General features: G+C 32.7%; 1 protein-coding gene, 1 long non-coding RNA gene and 1 pseudogene across 2 annotated transcripts; 2 read left to right on the top strand and 1 right to left on the bottom strand.

Moving 5' to 3' along the window:
* The first annotated feature begins 1,087 nt into the window (after positions 1–1,087).
* LOC128192479 (putative nuclease HARBI1) lies at positions 1,088–3,530 on the top strand. The gene is made up of 5 exons (XM_052865191.1): positions 1,088–1,228; positions 1,359–1,482; positions 2,110–2,344; positions 2,624–2,881; positions 3,314–3,530. The coding sequence occupies exons 1-5, from the start codon at positions 1,088–1,090 to the stop codon at positions 3,528–3,530; spliced, it is 975 nt and encodes a 324-aa protein (XP_052721151.1).
* A 448-nt stretch (positions 3,531–3,978) lies between these two features.
* LOC128169143 (uncharacterized) lies at positions 3,979–4,648 on the bottom strand. The gene is made up of 3 exons (XR_008241503.1): positions 4,525–4,648; positions 4,242–4,307; positions 3,979–4,080 (listed from the first exon to the last, which is right to left on the bottom strand). It is a non-coding gene; the product is annotated as an uncharacterized LOC128169143 (long non-coding RNA).
* A 38-nt stretch (positions 4,649–4,686) lies between these two features.
* Positions 4,687–18,762, top strand: LOC128192472 (macrophage mannose receptor 1-like; annotated as a pseudogene).
* Positions 18,763–19,579: the final 817 nt, after the last annotated feature.

Genomic DNA, 19,579 nt, shown 5'->3' with positions numbered 1-19,579 from the left:
TGAAAAAGTGTTAGCTGATTTCATGCAATTATTGTTGCATAAAATGAACATGGTCTAATTTTGTTACGTTTAAACACATTCTTAAATTAAACCGTTGTAAATTGTTGACATTTGATTGAAGATTTTTGACATGCAAGAAATGACGTCATAATCGCACTTGATTTCAAACGGCGAGGAGTTACCCGAAAGTGACGGAGTTAGGGGGCTATGCGATACCACAATAGTAATGTCACAGGGTAACAATCGCATGTTTTTATTTCATCCATTATGTATTACACTTAGTCAGTAGTAATATTAGTAGTATTGTTGTAGTAAAATTCAATTCATTCATCTTTTTCATTCAAACAGGTATTGATTTGTAATGGTTGAGTACTGTTTCAGATGTCACGTGATTGTGGTTTAAGTTTTTTCGTGTCACGTGATTGTCTTGTAGATGTTGCTTGTGAGAGTAGTGGGGTGTGGTTACTGAGTACGCACGTGTGACATATGATAAAGATACATCTGCGCTAGTTTTTCTAATAATTTTATGACAGTAGCAAATACGATACTTCCCATGGTCTCCTGCGAGATATATTCTACAGTGCAGTTTTCCTCATCATCGCTAGCCAAGGGTTTTCGGTCCACTTTGCTCCCCATAAACCCTTGGCGGATTTCATTACCAAAACTCGGTGATGTGGTGGCGCTATCTAGCGAGTAACTTGAGTTGCGCCCCTTGCATATTTACATTTTCATCGAATTAAACAACGGGTTATATAAACACTACGGCATTAATACAACGTGAAAACATGTTGACTACTGAATATCGGAACATATTTAACGTTGTTATTAAATACGAATTAAGTTATAACCTAGGGAAAGCACGGGATGTTTTATTCATAGTGTTTTGTACATGTAAGGACCAGGGCCCGTTTCACTAAAAGGCGTACGCCCGGCGTAACCCTACGCCTGTCGTTAGTCCGGACTTAAGTCAAATATTTGGACTAAGGTCCGTTTCACTAAAAGGCGTAACTTTGCGCCGGCCTTAAGTTAAGACCAAATTCTAAGGCTGGTCTAAGGCAGGCGTAACTATAGAAGTAAACATTGAATAATGGCGAATTTCTGGCTGCTTCGCAGAAGAAGAAGGGAAACACATCGGAGAGAACGCGTTTTTCGGGACCGAACCAACCCTCTCGAGTATCTTGATGATATAGATCTCGTAAGTAGGTATAGGTTCCCGGGAAGAGTCATTGTATGCTTCTTAAATATCCACACATAAATAAACAAATACTGACGCATGGAATCACATGATATGACAATTATAATGGGTTTTACAATGTACCTATTACAATTTAACTGCATTTATACATGTATATATAAAGATACACATAAACATCTTACAGGTACTCATCACCTTAAGATATCTGTCAAAGGCGGACTTCTTTTCGGAAGTAGGCGACCTTCATGGCGTTTCCAGATCATCCGTATCCCGAGTAGTACATACAGGTTGTTACACTTCATTATTTTAACTTTAAAATGATGTAAACTATATTTTTATTTAAAATTATTGCAGGCACGTAGCATCGTTGATGGGGAGTTTTGACCCCTTGAATGTTTTAACATTTTGTTCCCTGCACTCACAAATGATATTAAAAGAAAAAGTGAGCAAGTTAACACATCCCACGCCCCTCCCCCTTAATATTTGACAATGTCATGCAATATAAATGACATGTTACACAATATATACACAATAATAATTCAAAATGAGTCATAATTCCAAAGTAATCATTACATGTATTAAAACTCCCTACAATTATTCAGTCTCTATTTTGTACAGATAAAATGAATATAATAAAAAGTACTGAAATTCCCAGAAAAAAGGAAGCGGAATTTCTTTGTAATATGCGCCTACACATTGTTCTCAATAACTGCAAAGTTTTAGCAGTTTCAGAAAAGTGATAATTGCAAGTACCTTGGGGTATACTGATAATAATAATATGTACATGTTTGTATACACTATCCTTCATGTTTTTACATGCCTGTAATACATTTAATCAGTTGTACATTTCCTTTTCTAATATTCTTTATATATCATTAAGGATTTTAACACAGATTCATTATATTGTTATACAGTGTGCAGTGCAATAAATACAACAGTAGACAACATAAAGTTTCCAGTTACTGCCAATGAATTACGCCATATAAAATCTGAGTTCTATGACATTGCCAAATTTCCAAATTGCGTTGGTGCAATCGATGGTACTCTAATACCAATTAAGGGCATGAGTGGACCACAGGAGCCTGCCTTTGTATGCAGAAAAAACTTTCATGCCTTAAATATTCAGGCCGTAACTGATTCCAGTATGAGGTATAAACGGTATTGATCAAAACATAAATACTAGTACATCATTTTTTTGTAATAGAAATACCCTTATATACGCCCAAACTTCAACAGGAAAAAATTAAGATATTTAATATATCGTCAAAAGGGTTTTATGAAACAACAACCTTTGAAAATGTAAATGTTGTCAATTTTTAAGTAACTTTATTGCACCAAATACAACCAAACAAATATAACAGATATAAGAATGCTTATTGTTTGCTTACTCATGTATAAAGGATGAAAAATTGGTTGATATTATTTCAGATTTCTTCACATCAATACCTGTTTTCCCGGGGCAACTCACGACTCCTTCGTTTTGAGCAACTCGGGATTGTCAGGTTTTATGGAACATCTCGAAGGGGGTGGGTGGTTACTTGGGGATTCTGGCTACCCTCTAAAGGAATGGCTCTTAACGCCATTCTTATCCCCAGCCAATGAACACGAAGTGAAATACAACGAGGCCCATGCAAAGACTCCTGTTGTCATAGAAAAATCGTTTGGGGTATTAAAATCCAGATTTAGGTAAATTAAACGCAATTTTTCGTTGTATATCTTTATACATGTACGTCATACTTGCAAGTAAATGTTTTATTTCAAACGTTCATTACGATAAACGCGACCTTAAAGTTTTTATTTTATTTGAGAAAAATATGTACATGTATATCTATTGCAACCATAAATAAACCTTGTTACAATTTTATTGTAAATTCGTTTAGAATTCTGTTGGGCAATTTTCTTGGATTGTGGGTTTTTTGATTATTCGCGGAGATGTAGTTTCGTGGATGGGTCGGTTTCAGTTTCAGTAACAAAGATATCTCTTTCTAAATTTGCTTCGTTGAAGATGTAAATTCGGGGGGGGGGGGGGGGGGCACTACCAACGAATACCACGAAAATTGAGCTACCACGAATTCTAATGATTTCACAGTAGATTTACATTCAAGTAATTCTTTGCAGGTGTTTACATCGAACTGGAGGAGTGCTCCCATTTTCACCAAATAGATGTTTTCAAATTAGTCAATGCTGTATTCGGCTTCATAATTCAGCTGTTTCAGAGAAAGTCCCCTTACTTGAGGTTGTGGTTGTACAGAACATCAATGACAATGCCGTGTTTAACGCAAACGCACCAAGGAGAGCACAGGATGTGCGCATTCAAGTTGCCAACTTATTTTAACAATTCATCTATTCATTAAATCACACACTAACATTGTAATAAAGAACATGACAACTTTATAATTTTGTGTTCAAATTTATTAAATTCCAAATTTTTTTTCAAATGCCGCCGCTATCCTCTCTAGGGCATCTGCCTTTCTCTCCTCCGCGATGGCTCTTCTCTCCTTTACTTTTATCAGTTTCGCAATAAACTCAGCGTCGGGGTCGCTGGCCGTGTCTTGATTTTTAATGAAAAGTTAAATGATCAGAACAATGTCAATTGAAACAGAAGAAAATCATATGTGTAATATGGATAGTTAAAATTACATGAATGAATTTGAAACAGTTCACTAGGGGTTTTTTTTCGTAACAAACGTAAAATTACTCGAAAAATATAAAAATTAAAAATGAAGGAATGTTTAATACATTTTTAATTCATTTTTATAGTGTTGGCATTGTTTCTTATTTACCTTTACGTTTAGATCCATACAGAGTTGAAGCTAAGAATGTGTCGGTGGAAGGCCCGGACACATGTACACTTGGAGCTTCTTCCGGAACGTCAACTTCTTCTACTATATACAAACATACATTTTTAAAATCAATATTTCAAATCTACACACTGATGTGTTCCGTGTTTGAAGAACATGCATATCAAATTTGACAATATATTATAATAATTTTTATGATTTAAAATTTAATAATTATATTATATAATATGTATAATCATACAAACCAATGAAGGATGGAATTCCAACGGAAGTTTCTGATTGGACCGCAGTGCATGATGAGGCTAAGTTATCTGTTACAAAGCAATACTAGTAATTAGATATCATATATTTCAAAAACAATTATACTATAACTACTGTATACTACAATAATACTAAATATGCAAAGCATGGACAATCAAATAGTATATGAAACAAAAGTCGAGAAGGCAACATTATGAGGTTATAAAAATACATGCAGTGAACGTATAGTTTACAATGTACAAGCATGTACCATGTATTTATACATACTTGTTTCAGAATTACTGGCAAAGGCAGTATCAACCCCTCCGTCAATCCCAGAGATAAGTTCATCCGGTATAGTTGACAATATCTAGCAATAAAAACGAAAATGTAGTTGCCATTTTCAATTTAATAATCTAAACGATGCGAAACATTAATGAAAAAATAATTATGTCAGTATCGGAAACTCATCTTAGCAAGGAAACTTTTTTTTCAGATACATAATACATATAATTATATAAATTCTAGGTAAATATTGCAAACACATACGTCAAGTTCCCAGGCCTTGAATACAGATTCCGGGGGAGGCCCTCCGCCCGTTTTCTTCGTCTGGTATTTTCTACTGGCTTCTTTCTTTACTATGGATCTTGCATCTTTCCATTTCTTTTTAATTTCTTCTGTTTCCCTCTTGCACAAGGCAGAAGAAGAATTTATTCTGCAGTAAAATTTTGACACTATATATATTTTTGAATCCCCAGTCTACCTTCATTTGTATATTTTTTGTTAAAAATTAAAAAAGAAAAATAAAAAAAACACAGAACATAAAAATCATTATTAGGCTTTTGACCATAAATATTGATTATATGTAACATGTATACATGAACAAATTGTATGTTATCAAATAGGAGATGTTATTATATTTTTGTTGATCGTTATTTTAAAAATCTAAATGCTTACTGCTTTGTGATGTCTTCCCATACAGCTTTCTTTTTCTCGTTTGTCACTGATGCCGACAGTTTTGCAAATAATACATCTTTGTTTTCAATTACACAAGATGTTAGAATTTTCATTTCATCATCAGTCCAGTTTGGCTTACGTTTTTTACTCTCCGAAGACATTTTGATTGTGCAGAGTCAATATCGAATATTGCAGACGACAATATTGATATTTACATGTTTGTTTGTTACGAAATTCACATTATTTAAAAAAACGCTATGGAAATCAACATGACAGATCAGAGAGAGACAGAGAGAGAGAGAGAGAGAGAGAGATGACAGATCAGAGAGTGAGAGAGAGAGAGAGAGAGAGATCTTTAAAAATCCTATATTTTACTACAAAACAGAGTTGCGAATGTATTCCTTTCAACATAATCCAATCTACGATTTATTTTCAATCTAAATATGTTTCAGCGTTTTTAAGTTTTAATTATAGACCTCAAAACAAATATTGCAATAAATAGTAAAGAAGAATATGTGATAATTTTCATTATGATATATCCTTTCAATGGATATCAAACAAATTTCTCTCTCTCTCTCCCCTCTCTCTCTCTCTCTCTCTCCGTTTATGATATGTATGCGCATGTGCATAAGCTCGTTGTCAAGGACGCAAGTCTGGCCTTAACTTAGTCCGATACTAGTATTTACGACCAAGCGTACGCCTCTTAGTGAAACGCAACTTACGCCGGACTAAATTTTGGCGTACGCCCCAAGGCCTAACTTAAGTTTGGTCGTATCTTACGCCTTTTAGTGAAACAGGCCCCTGTACCGGAGTGAAAAAGCCTTCATGCTATAAAACCAGGTATCGTTGTCGTGAATATTGCAGACCAAACAAATCAAATAAAACAGAGCTCATTTAACCTTTAAAAGCAAAAACCATAAGCAGGAACGTATATACTAACGGGATATGCAACTTCTACATTCGCCATGTTTATTTCCAATGCTATTACGCGAGCCTTGACAAGTTTGTAGAAAAAAATATACATGTGTTTAAAGCGATCTGGTTAGACCATTGTTGGGGAGACACTGTACTCGAGAGCTTGTGTCTCAACTTGTTAAAAGCACCGAATGTTTTACCAAAGATCACACGTGTTTTCTTTTTAAAGTTTATATTTACATGCACAAGCACTGCGATTGGATCAGCTACTATCAGCTGCAACAGAGCTTGTCACCGAGTTTTCGTAATGAAATCCGCCAAGGGTTTATGGAAAGCAAAGTGGACCGAAAACCCTTGGCTAGCGGACGAGTTTTCCTAAGAAATACCTTGCGGAATCTTTGTATACTACTGTAATATAAGTGTTAATTCCATATCGATTTGATAATTGAAATTATATCATTAATATTGTACCGTGAGTGAATTAGTACAAGCGTTTCATTTTCACATCAATCATCTATATAATAAAACTTGTGAACCTTTATCAATCGAGTCTGTGTGGTACCCTGGGATGGAAAACCCCTCACATTAAAGAAATATTACAATTCCTGTTGGTAATTAAGTTCCCCACAAGTTTAATTACAGCCACTCCCACTCCCTCACCCCCATGGGAAATGAATCGAGATATTGTTTCATTGAACATAGCCTTTACAATGATATAAAACACCTGTCCAACTTTAAACATAATTAAAATGAAATTGTATCTCTCGAGATGTCCTAAAATATAAGTGAGCTAGCACCTGCTACATATTACAAGATTTTATCCTCTATATAAAGAAGCAATGTTGTAAAAATTTGGTGTGCATCAATATCTAATAATTTTAACAGACTGCTGTCTTTGAGATACAGTGCAGTGGGACAGGCTGTACGTTCAATGGTTGCGAGTCTATTGGATCCGAAACCTGTGATGGACAGATTGTCACAAAGTTGAACAAAAACCAGTTAAGTATCAACGATATTTGGAAAAGAAAACCAGAAGCGATTGGTAGGGTACTTGTCACTTTTTATGAATATTTGTTTTGCTGCTATAAACTGAATCATATTGACACAAGCTATCTATGGTCGTCACTATCTCTAAATAACAAAAAACAGGTCACTTAGATTATTTAACATTGTCACAGTTTGTAAAGAAGGATGGAAAAGTTACAACGGTCATTGCTACCATTTATTAGCAAAAAAATGAACTGGTTTCAAGCACCGGTAAAAGTATTTGATAAACTTCTCGTATTGGATGCTTAATACTAGTAATCTCCACAGCGTAATGTTTTTATAACAAAATCCCGAAATTAATTCTGAAATTATTAATACATTTTGAAATACTTTGGGTCTTAAAGAATTGAATTATACTGGGGAGGGGGGGGGGGGTTAAATTCTTTTAAGATTTCCTTGCATTTCAAATATATCGGGTTCAAAAATATTTCTATATATTTCTATAAATCTGTATTATTTCAACAACCACGTAGTTTTTTTTTTTTCTTTTAAGGTTTTTTGCAGAAACCAAAAGACAACACTGCTTCAAATCAATGATGCCAATGAACATAACTGGCTCACAAAGAATTTTCCAATTGGTATGTTTATTCCTCACAAAAACTTGCGTAAATACTTCCAATTTCCCTTTGAATTTTACATTGCTCTCAAAACTGTAAGAAACGACAATTGTGAATCTAATTTATTGATTAGATTGTATTATGTAACTAGAACGAAGCAGTTTCAGAAGGTCTCTTAAAATATTTAAAATTTTTGTGATCGGCTTCGGCCGATCACTGTTGTGTACATATGAGGCATCCGGCAAATGCTTCCATCTGCGCACACATTCCGCTTGCATGAGTAGTTCTTATAAAAACTTGAAGTTTGGTTTAGTATTTATATAATATTTTACTCAGTTTAATTTCAATTCATTTACCTTAAGAGAGGCAAACATACATAAAATACAGTTCGACCTGTTATTTCAAGAATGCACATTTTGTCTCACGCGTATGAATTTCGATCGAAAGATTCATTCAGTAATGCAGTTGACCTCGATGAACAGACCTCAATCATAAGAAGATGCTCCATGAACTGACCTCGATCTATTGATGTTGCATAATAGTAGCTAGGAAGACGGCTTGAGTTATAAACAAGGTTACGTTATAATGCGACCTCAGTAGCAAGTTATGATGGCATTCAATGTTTTTCAGTCGCATTAAATTATTTTAATACAACTCTTTCTTTGTATACGTGTTAATGCTCTTTGAAGAGCCCTACTCGGCATTCTGAAGAAAAAGAAGATACATTAACATTTAATAATTACGTTAAAAAGATAAAACTAGACAAGGAGTTTACAAACGGCTTTCCCCAAATTTATTTCAAAATTAAATTTGTTGACGGTTTATAATGATGATGTAAAGGTGTACAGATTCAAAATATTATATCTTTTGTAAAAATACAGTACGTATTTACTTTTTTAATTATTTTACATGAAACTGATCATGTTGATTGCTTTTAGCTATCAATATATCACTATTGCCGATCATTCCTTTAAAAGGAATACATGTTAAGTTAACCCACTCCTCAATGTACTCTTAACAAGAATTTCCTGAGAAGTATATCATTGAAATTTGCAGACAAAAAGACTTTAAAAATACAAAGATAATGGGAGGTCAGTGTTCATCCCTCTGAGTTATGGCCAATTTATTTTGACCTTTTTGCACTTGAAATGTAATTTCAACCTGATTAGGATTTGTTGTCAGTATTTTTGATTGAGCAAACTTTTTTCTTGAAATATTGTTATGAATTATACACAATGGTCACACTGAATAGAGGGATAACGGAAAAAATTGTATGAAGCTGCATAAATTTTTGTGTGACGTTTTTGCACTTAATATAGATAATTTCTATAATAGTTACAATTTGAATAAAAATAAAAATATTTTAAAAATCAAGAATCTTATAAGATTAATCCAGTTTGCCTAGATATGTATTCAGTATTATTTTGACATTAGAAAAATAAACCCAACAACATAGGGGGCAGTGATGTCAAATTTTAGATATATGTAGCTTCAAAGGTAAATTTCTCGCAAAATTTGGCTTTAAAAATTCAGACATTTGCTATATATTTGCATGATTTAATGCTAAACGTCTTTCACTATCTCAACATTTAGTTTTGTACAAGTCACACAAGACCTATAGAACATGTCATAAATATATCAAATGTTAAAAATGTGAATATTGAGTAAACAATGATAAAAAGAAAAGTATATTGAAAATTGCTTGTTTCTGTCATTTTCCACTAAAAAAAAAACCTTCCGCGCAAGAAAATAGTTCCCCCAAAACTTGTTTGTTTTTTGAAATCAAATGAATTTTCTTTATGAATGTTGTGTAATTATGAAATGATGATCTTTCTGTGAGGTTTAAATGAATAAAATCATATTACATTAAAATATAATGAACATCTGCTCCGTGAGGAGTGAGATACCTTAAAAAAACGACGAAACCGGAGGGGGTGGCTATACTCTTTCACCACTGTTAAAGTTTGTCAATCAGTCTGCTTCCTTCGGTTTCCATACCTCAAATTACCCATATTGAGTGAATGAAGCTAAAAAAATGTACAATCTCAAATTTCATTAATGAGTATTTACAAACAGTTGTATACTGGATTGATTTTACTGACATTGGTACGGAGGGAAAATGTGTGACATTATCAACTTGGAAAAGTGAGTACACAAGTTGGGACTGTGAGTGGACATCCCGATAATTACGGTGGGAAAGAAAACTGTGCCATTAATAATTATGTAAAAGGATTCTGGAACGACGATATCTGCAAGAAAGCATATCAAATCTTGTGTGAAGCATCAGCTACGTTGTAATGTGAGTGATATTTTTCAGTCGAGAGTTTTAAGATTTGCGTCAAAGAAGTTCGTAAACAAGAATAACATTACTTGTTTAAACCTTAGTATTCTTCGCTATTGATCTCTTATCATAGCTGTTGCGATAACTCATGTTTTGTATTAACATGGTATTATAATGATTTGAAATAAACTTAAACAAGCACTGTAAGCACTATATTTGATTGCTCTCATCTGCAACACGATAACTTAATGCATTGAAGTGTAAGAGTAAGTTCTGTTTTCTATTATTAATATGAGTGCATGGTATTCAGAAGTTTAATTAGGGTCTTCCGTTTCCAACGGAAGGCCCTATTGTTTTTGTTAGGTTTCTTTTTCTCTATTTTTCACTATTATTATTCTTTTTTTTCTTAACATTTTTCTTAAAACTCTAATATCTCAAATATGCTACAATGGATTTTTATGAAAATTTCACTAATAATACAAAATATCAAGGTCTTTTATCATGTACATTTTTGTTGATGACATCACTTCCGATCGTCCGTTATATTCGTTTTTCTTTTTGTAAAAAGTGATCTTGTCCTCCCTTTTTCGCAAAAACGATTAAAGATAGAAAATTAAAAGTTTCAGGAATGATAGATTTTTGAATTTCTTGGGCCGATCAGGTAAAACTACGATCGTCCGTCACTTCCGGTCCGCTCAAACAGAATTTTTGGAAAATTGTGTTTTAAAATTTTTTTAAATCAAATAATCTACAATTTTTTTCCATCAGAATATGTTTTAAACTTATCAAATTTTAATATGAGCAGGTCGTCCGTCACTTCCGGTCGTCACCGGAAGTGATTATAATATTTCGATTTTTGGAATTTTAAAGCATATGCGTTTTGTTGACATTTTTGTACTGAATACAAAACTAAAAACCGTTTTAAAATCGGACAACGCATTGCAGAGATATTGACGTTTAAAAATGACGTTTTCCGGAAATCTGCATTTCGCAGTGTAGGTTGAAAAATTAGTTTAAAAGGAAGTTAAAGGGTACCTGCAGTGCCGGTCAATTTTTGATATAATGGAGATCTATGTGTAAAAACATCATCCTGAAAATTCTACAGCGATTGCGTAAGTAGTTTTCGAGATATTTGGGGAAAACCCGATTTCACACCTGAACGAGTTTTGAATCAAGCCGATTTGGCGCGAGATGAACTGTGACGTCACGGGGTCAACGCCGCTGTATGAGAAACAGGAATATCGTGTGAAAACTGTTCGTTTTCTTGCATTGTTTTATCGATATATGAACATTTTTTTCTGTTGTTTTATTTCCTTATCAACCCTGGATAACTAATTATACTGTTGTTTGAGTTTAACTTGTATTTTATCGAACAAAAATGCCTAATTCGGATAATTGTTTGCTTCATGAATTTCGTCAAATGTGTAACACATTTTACATATAAATGCACACCATATGAAGCAAAATGACAATTAATCAAAGCATTATTGTTATAAGAAACATATTTTGTTAATATTGCCATTCTTTCGAATGATTTCTCAGTGACATGATTAACTGATTAAGGTAGCTCCATACTCGTAAAATACTCTGAGGAAAGTTGAAAAAACGAACTGATTTCGACTTAAGAGACTTAAATGTCATCAATTGTTAGAAAAAATATACATGTCATCACACTTTTTGAAATGCCAGATAAACATAAACTAAAGCATATTTTAGCAATAGAAAAATGTATTTTTTTTTCTGTTAAAAGTAAAATCTTGTAGGCAGAAATTTGTTTTTCTTGTTTAATTTTAATGTCAACTTTATCAGAAAACTAAAATTACTAAAATATTTTAAAATTAATCGTTGGAATAAGAAAAACTATAGCATTTAGACATACAACTGAGAGAAAAGTCAGAAAAAGAGTTATTTCCCCTTTGCATAGATAAAATATATAAAAATTTGGAAATTTAGTATAAAATTAAGTGCGAAAATATCTTTAACCTACCAATAATTCTAATTACATCCATGTGATTATATTCACATAAAATAAATAAAACTATCTTACACAATTTTTAAGGAATTCAAAGTTTTACAAAAAAGTGTGACGTCACAGAACACTGGATCTACTTTAATTGATAATACAAAATGATATTTCGTAAAAGGTAACTCGGGGTCTATTCCTCGTATAAGGCATAAAATTACAAATGATGTCGCCCGATTATTCAATAATATTAATATCGGACCAATAAAAATCAAAATAGTATGCATTCTTTAACAAACATACACGGGATTATTAACGGATCAAGGCGAAAGTCCAAGATTGCTGCATGATTAAGTCTGTCTCGTATTCTTTTAAAAATACGATAATGGAATTTAATTTTACATTTATTTCATCCTTTGTCAAAATGTTACAGTTTATTCAGATAATTTCATAATGATTCGTTGTCAGTGTTACAATTTAAGCTATACGGAGTTACATGTATTTAAAGCGTTTAATTGCTGACCATAGCGCTCGAAAGAAAGTTGCACTTTATAAAATAAGAAATTATAAAGACCACCGTAATTACTTCCGAAATAATTACTTGATCACATAAAAAGGTTTCAATTGCTGAATTGTAACTTTGGTCATTATTTAAGTGATTAGATAAGTAACAATAAAGGCATTTACTTCGAACATTAATTCTACTATTTAATAGTATCATGCATGATTCTTTAATCACTGATTGACGGACTATACACATGTTTTAGCTGACGAATGCTTGATTTTACACAGTCTAATTTATTTTCTGTTTTATCTTTTAACAATTGAGTAGCTAATTATACACAAATCTATTTACCAGTCTAGAGGTGTGAAACTCTCTTTGTTCACCAGACTCGTGTACCTTGTGTATACATACCCCAGATACACGTGTGGCTTCGTTAGTTTACCTGTTTACCTGTGTCATTGTCTCGGATCACTCGTGTGTGAAAGATATTATGTAATCAAAAAATGAATAATGAACATAAATCAGCCCATGTAAGCGTTTCAAGATATCGTATTCATTGGTAAAAATGCAACGAGAATAACAAATTTTAAAATCCTTTAAAAAGAAATCTGATTGTAATAAAATAATAACGGATACAAATTTCTAAATCTACAATACTTAAAATAACAAGATACGTCAAAACATTAGACCTTTATCGATCATTTTGGCTGAAAAATCGAATTTAATTTGTATAGCTTTGTAAGGAAATTTCCCTCCCGTTGACCTCGTGACGTCACTTCCGCTGAAGCCTCGTTATCGCCTAATTCTGTTTTCTCTTGATTAAATTTCCCAAAGCAGGTAAAAATAGCCACTTTGAAGAAGCGTAACTCCGTTATTTTTGCACCGATTTCGATGCGGTTTTTTGCATTAAATTTTGGTAAATAAACTCTTTAACATATGTTTCACATCGGCTGGGCTGCAGGTACCCTTTAATATGATAGTAAATCGTACCAAATGTCAACAGTTTAATTGAACCCTATCAATTCAAAATCAAACGAAAGACCCACTTGTTGCTCGCAACAAGGTGCTTTCAGGTAATTCAGTCATTCTCGAGAAATTAAGCGTCAAAATTCTGAACCGAGAGTCTGAGTAGGTCAGTCGATAGAGTCGTGGACATGGCCCAGGTGACCCGGGTTCAAACCACGATTGCCGCAATTTTATTTATTTTTTTTACTTTTTTTTCGCTTAGATCTACGATTTTATCTTTGAAGTGATAAGTTTAATCTAATCTATTCAAAAATCGGACGGAAGACCCATTCGTTGCTCGCAACGAGATCGTGTCTAGTTTTAACCTTATTTTCCTCTTTACGATTAGGTGCTGAATTTTAATCACAGGAAAAGAAAACCATCGAAAACGGTTGAATTACCCGAATAAAGTGGTTAAATTGGTGGTCCTTCATTTTACCTTCAGACTCGATAATACAACTTTTGATAAATAGTTCAAATTTAAAATGATTACATGTAATACAATATAAAAGAGACCAATTAAACAAGTTGGCATTTCAAATAGACACCTAATCACTATACTCTACGTTTAACAAAAGAATGCTAGAATTACAACCAGGCCTAAGACACTCCTTTGCACCTATTTGATAGTTGGTACACGAAGTGGTGGATATTTTAGATTCATATCTTGAAAAACTTGCGCCTTGCTGACATAAAACCAAGTTTATCTGTACTCATGAAAAGTAAATGATCCCTAATGGTTTAATGTCATGAAGTCAAGAGTGTAGATTAAAAAACAACCTTAACCAAATGTACAAAAATTTGGTTTGAACATGGTATTCAATACACATATATATATACATGTATACGATATAGGTTTATATATTGGGAGAGAATTTAAGTGAAAAACACACACACATAATTATCTTCACTGTTATGGCATAAAATGAAAAACATTATATCATCTTTGTTGTCCAAAAAATTATTAAAAGCGTCAAATAAAAATATTCAAGACTATTAAATGACTATGTATACTATACGGGTCACATGTTATAAAAATTAACCACATACAAATGTTATTTTTATCCAACAAGCTTGAGTTTTCTTCCTCCCCCGAGCAGCCATTGGATAAAATCATACTCAATTCATGAGATGTTCTTTTAATTACATGTTTTAACTATCTATCTATCCATTTCTATACAAAAAATCTTTTTACCATATCAGAAGTAATATTGTTCGTTATGCGTTTTCATATTAAAGTTCAAACGTGATGAAAGGTGATTTCATGATTGATAGAACTTTTTTTAACATGTACTTAATATTTTTTTCAACGTATTAGGATTTCAAGTAACGAGTTAGGGGCTGTAGACTAATTAAAGTTTCCCATTTCATAGGTTTTTTTTAAAAAAATAAAAGAAAAAAAATTATTTCCTAATCAGCCGTAGAACTGCATATAATTGCATATCATAACAACAACCCTTTTATAAACTTTGGCTATTCCGGAATACAGAATATACTATCGAAATGCTATTATAATGCAACTCTATCTCTATATACGTATAAATGAGTTTTAAATTCGTAACCCAAAAACAATCTGTTACTGATTCATGCGTTACATAATGTATAAATACAAACTCATCTTTACATATAGACATATTCTACCCGATAGCATCTAACCATGCTTTTTTGGAGTTTTGTAATTTTTGTGCAATATTTGCGCTGGTCTTCTGTTTAATGGAATCTGAGGCAGCACAACCCAACGTAGACGATATTCTGATGAAAAATATAACGAATCTACATTTCCAACTATTTTATTCCATTCAAAAGAAAACGAAAATGATAAAGGTTAACAGATTGTGACAAAACCTACTTGATGTATTTTAATTAGTTAAAACATGAAATTATTTATTTTCATGACATCTCATTCCTTGATTCGACAGACAGCTGTCTTTGAGACTCAGTGCAGTGGATCAGGCTGTACGTTCAATGGTTGCGAGTCTAGTGGATCCGAAACCTGTGATGGACAGATGTACACAAAGTTGAATACGATCCAATCAAATATCAACAACATTTGGAAAAGGAAGCCAAAAGCGATTAGTAAATTTTTTTGTGTGTGTATTGTACCGCTGTAATACATTGTCACTGTGTTGTGTGTTAAACCAATCTAATTTTATTTGATCACAAATAATTCATAAAATTATGAAAATATAATAATAATATATTCATTTATAATCAAACAGGTTGTAAAGAAGGATGGAAACGTTACAATGGTCACTGTTACCATTTATTCAGTGCAAAAATTAACTGGTTTCAAGCACAGGTAAGCTTTCCATTGCTTTCAGTTTTGAATTGTGGCTTAGTTTTATAATGCACGAAAAAAACCAAGAATCAGGATTCCATCTCCGTTATGAGTTATTTTAACTTATACTGATATCATTTTTGCATTGTCATTAGTATACACAAGTGTTTTTATCAACTTTTTCCTTTTTGCATGTTTAATGTTTTACAAGTGCACTTAAAAATGAAAATGTAAACTTGGAAGGTTTTAAATTACTGAAAATTAACTAAAGAAGAGGTTTGTTATTAAATTTAAAGAGATGTATGAAATACAATATTGTGTACTTGCATCCGTAATCGAAGTTTTAACACAGATTGAACTATACATACGCATTTCTTACTAGATTTTCTGCAGAAACCAAGGGACAATTTGCTTCAAATTAATAATGCAAACGAAAATAAATGGCTTTCGAAGACTTTTCCAAACAGTAAATACATTTTTCTCAAACAAGTTCGAAGGTTTCTCCTTTTAAAATTAATAATACTGTTTATCCATAATTGATAATGCTCAAAAAAGACGATTCCTGCATATAGCATTATTCCACACATATTCCTATGAAATAATATCCTCCACCTGCTCGAAATTGAACCACATGAGCCCTTCATCTTTATTAAGTAAAACATCACAAAACAAATAGATATGTTGCACTCTGCCACTTTTGTGACTTTATTATTTAACAAAATTTGGTTTGAAGTAATCATGAAAATGACAATAGATGATTATGTAACAATAAGTTTATTAAATTAATCATTTAAACAATAAAATGCTTTCTTTGGTGATTCATGCGGGATACAGTATGAAGGGATCAATATTGCAGAAAAAATACATAACCCGCAATAGCGGGTTATGTAATTTTTTCCTGCAATAATCGCTCAGTGTTTATTCACTTCCCTACGAAATATTCAAAACATTTTTAACTATTGAATAGACATGCGTAAGCATATCGTTATACTTGTAATAAAACAGAAATAGTGTTTCATTAATTAAAGGATACAATACAATATTTTGCAGATTCAAGTTTTAAAATTAGTCATATAAATGCATATTATCAAACAGTATATTACTGGATTGATTTTACTGACATTGGCACGGAGGGAAAATGGGTAGCATTCTCAACTGGTAAAAGTGAGTACACGAGTTGGATCAGTGGACAACCCGATAATTACCAAGGAAAAGAGCACTGTGCAGCTGGCCTGCACCAAAAAACACTTTGGAACGATGTAGAATGTGACTTGAAATATCAAGTCATGTATGAGGCATCAGGTAATTTTAAAGTTTCGTTTCTCTTTCTCAAATTTAATAGAGTATTTACTTATATTGATTTAAATTATCTGTTTCGATAATCATATTAAATTGTAATTTCTATACTTTTAAGTTCAGGATTTTGACCATAGAAAGATTCAAGATGGAAATTGAGTTGAAATAAAATGTTAAAAATCAAAATATTTTTTGATTTTCTTCTTCATGTTTTTGTTTAATTGTGTACAAATGTAAATGATACAATGATTCAACATTTTCTATGTGAGTCCAAGGTTATTGTTTTAGTCACATTAAGGCAATCTTTATTTTTAAAAATTACACACACTGTACATGTGAAAGAAATAAAATTGATGTCGATGAAAGGGGGAAAAAATTCAAGATTTCCTTATTGATACATTATTAATTTTTACTCAGAAAATTTTTTTGGAACGAAACGGGTTTCTTACGGAGCTTTATAATCGGAAAATCAGACTTCTTTGACGATATTCATTAAAATATCAATGAATAGTCATGTCAACATTTTAAAAAGTGTCATGTATTAGATGTTTACTACGGTATGGCTAGATATTTTAGCTACATATAGAGCTTGGACTGCAAGAATTACAAGGACTACCAAATAGTAAACTCAAATTTGATTCCGTCGCTTGCATGGTTAGATGAAATATGAATCGGCCGAGTTGTGTTCTGAAAAAACCACCTAAAAATGCAGAGTAAGCTGTTCTTTCTATGCAAAAGATCTATGGCGAATAACAATTGAATTGACCTATAGGGGAGATGGATTTTCCAGAAAAAATCACTTTCGAAAATCAAAGTTTTTTGCTATTCTATCCTACATATTTCTAAATTTTTCGAATTTGCATTTTGAACCTATTATATTGCTCTTGCAATTTTATTATTAATCCTCAGAGTTGGCGAAAACAGCATTTTCTCAATAAAATGGTATGTTTTTGTATGGTTTATGACCTAGAAATCACTCAGGACCGGCCTGCCCTTAAAAAATCTAGATTATTTTGTTCAAAAGAATAAATTGAGAAATAATTTTAAGGACACCCTGGCCAGTGGGTCGAATTTTGCAAAAAACCGACAAAAATTTTGGGAGCTGATTTCTATCATATTGATTTATATTTACAATGAAGAGTGTAAGTTCTGGATAGCTCAGTAGGGTAAACCCCTAGCTATATCACAGATGATTTTACTTGTGCCATGGTTCGTTTCCATCTATAGTTTTTCTTCTTTTTTTTTAAATTAACGGTATTTATAAACACATTTTTTTATGCAGAATTGTGCATTTTGTATATTTCATTTCGATCTTCTTCCCTAAGTGCACATTAGCTCTTTGAATTAAAGATATCGATGGTAAAAGTATATTATTTCACTACAAGTAGAAGCAATCAGCAGGAACTATACCTTAATGTAAGCATGCTTTGTTCGAGGACAAGAATCATTCACTCTTTGTTACTCAAAACAATAGCTACGTAAAAAAATCATGCCGAGCAAAAACTGTTGCGTTTGCATTTCCAGAATATCTATAGGAAATGGTAGAACTGTGAGAGAAGTACTGCAAAGTAGATGCAGTTCGTTCTTTGCAAAGAATGTGTGCATTGGTAACATTTTATGTCAAAAATGCAGGAGGAAGGTTTTTATAGATTAGAAAAAATGGGAGTGGGTCAGTTAGAGTTCGAAATCCGTCCCCTCCCTTGTCATCCCGGCATCAGGTAAATCTGCAAAGTATGCAGCTGTTAATACGGAAAAGAGTTCAGTTGAATGTACGGTGGACGATGAAAGTGTTCGCACGCCTAGTAATAATTCTTCTACATCTACAATCATCATTCTTCCTTTTTTTTCTGTTTAAAAAGCTAATTTTTTGTAACTTTTCAGAACGATATTGTGGTGAACGGTGGGCAGTTATCTCCCTTTCCTTTAAAGTGTACATCAAACGAATTACAGGGCAGTGCAGGAGACCTATAGGGCTATTATTTTCAGGTCTCCAATTTGGGCTGTACGGGTACCACTCGGTTGTTCTGAGGGGTATATATCTCCCTTGATATTGATCACAAGAAGCATTTATATTTCTTGTCCAGGCAATCATTACTACCTTCGAAGTTGTCAATGCTCCTTCAAGTTCTCGATGCATTAATCATCTTATTAGTAATTAAATCATACCGATGCTAAAGTAAAATATATTTTCTGTTCGAGTACTCTCAGTACTTTGATGATTTTCCTTATTGGGCGTTAGCTTCTATTTGCTTAATAGCTGCTGTTAGAGGCTGCTAACTTCAGCATGGTTATAATGCGTAACAATGGAGTAAACTTATTATAATTTTGGTTTCATCATTAAAGCTGATGCACTTGCATACACAATAGTTTTTAGTAGGGGAAAATCGTCAATGCAAGTAAAGTTCAAGGACAATATCGAGTCTACTCTTTCATCGCCAATAAACAGAATTTTGTTGTATAGTGTCTTGTATCTCGAAACAATTTTAATGTGTTGTCGCTCGTAATAATTAGATACATGTAAATATACTTGTTAAGATGA

Source organism: Crassostrea angulata, chromosome 1 (genome assembly GCF_025612915.1).
Source record: "Crassostrea angulata isolate pt1a10 chromosome 1, ASM2561291v2, whole genome shotgun sequence".
NCBI lineage: Eukaryota > Metazoa > Mollusca > Bivalvia > Ostreida > Ostreidae > Magallana > Magallana angulata.
The sequence above is the reverse complement of the archived record's forward strand: the minus strand, read 5'-3'. Positions and strand labels throughout refer to the sequence as shown.

Coding starts and splice junctions, on each gene's coding strand:
- LOC128192479 (XM_052865191.1), top strand. CDS start 1,088: ATGGCGAATTTCTGGCTGCTTCGCAGAAGAAGAAGGGAAACACATCGG. Junction 1,483..2,109: donor ATCCCGAGTAGTACATACAG/GTTGTTACACTT, acceptor ATTGTTATACAG/TGTGCAGTGCAATAAATACA. Junction 2,882..3,313: donor GTATTAAAATCCAGATTTAG/GTAAATTAAACG, acceptor AATTCTTTGCAG/GTGTTTACATCGAACTGGAG.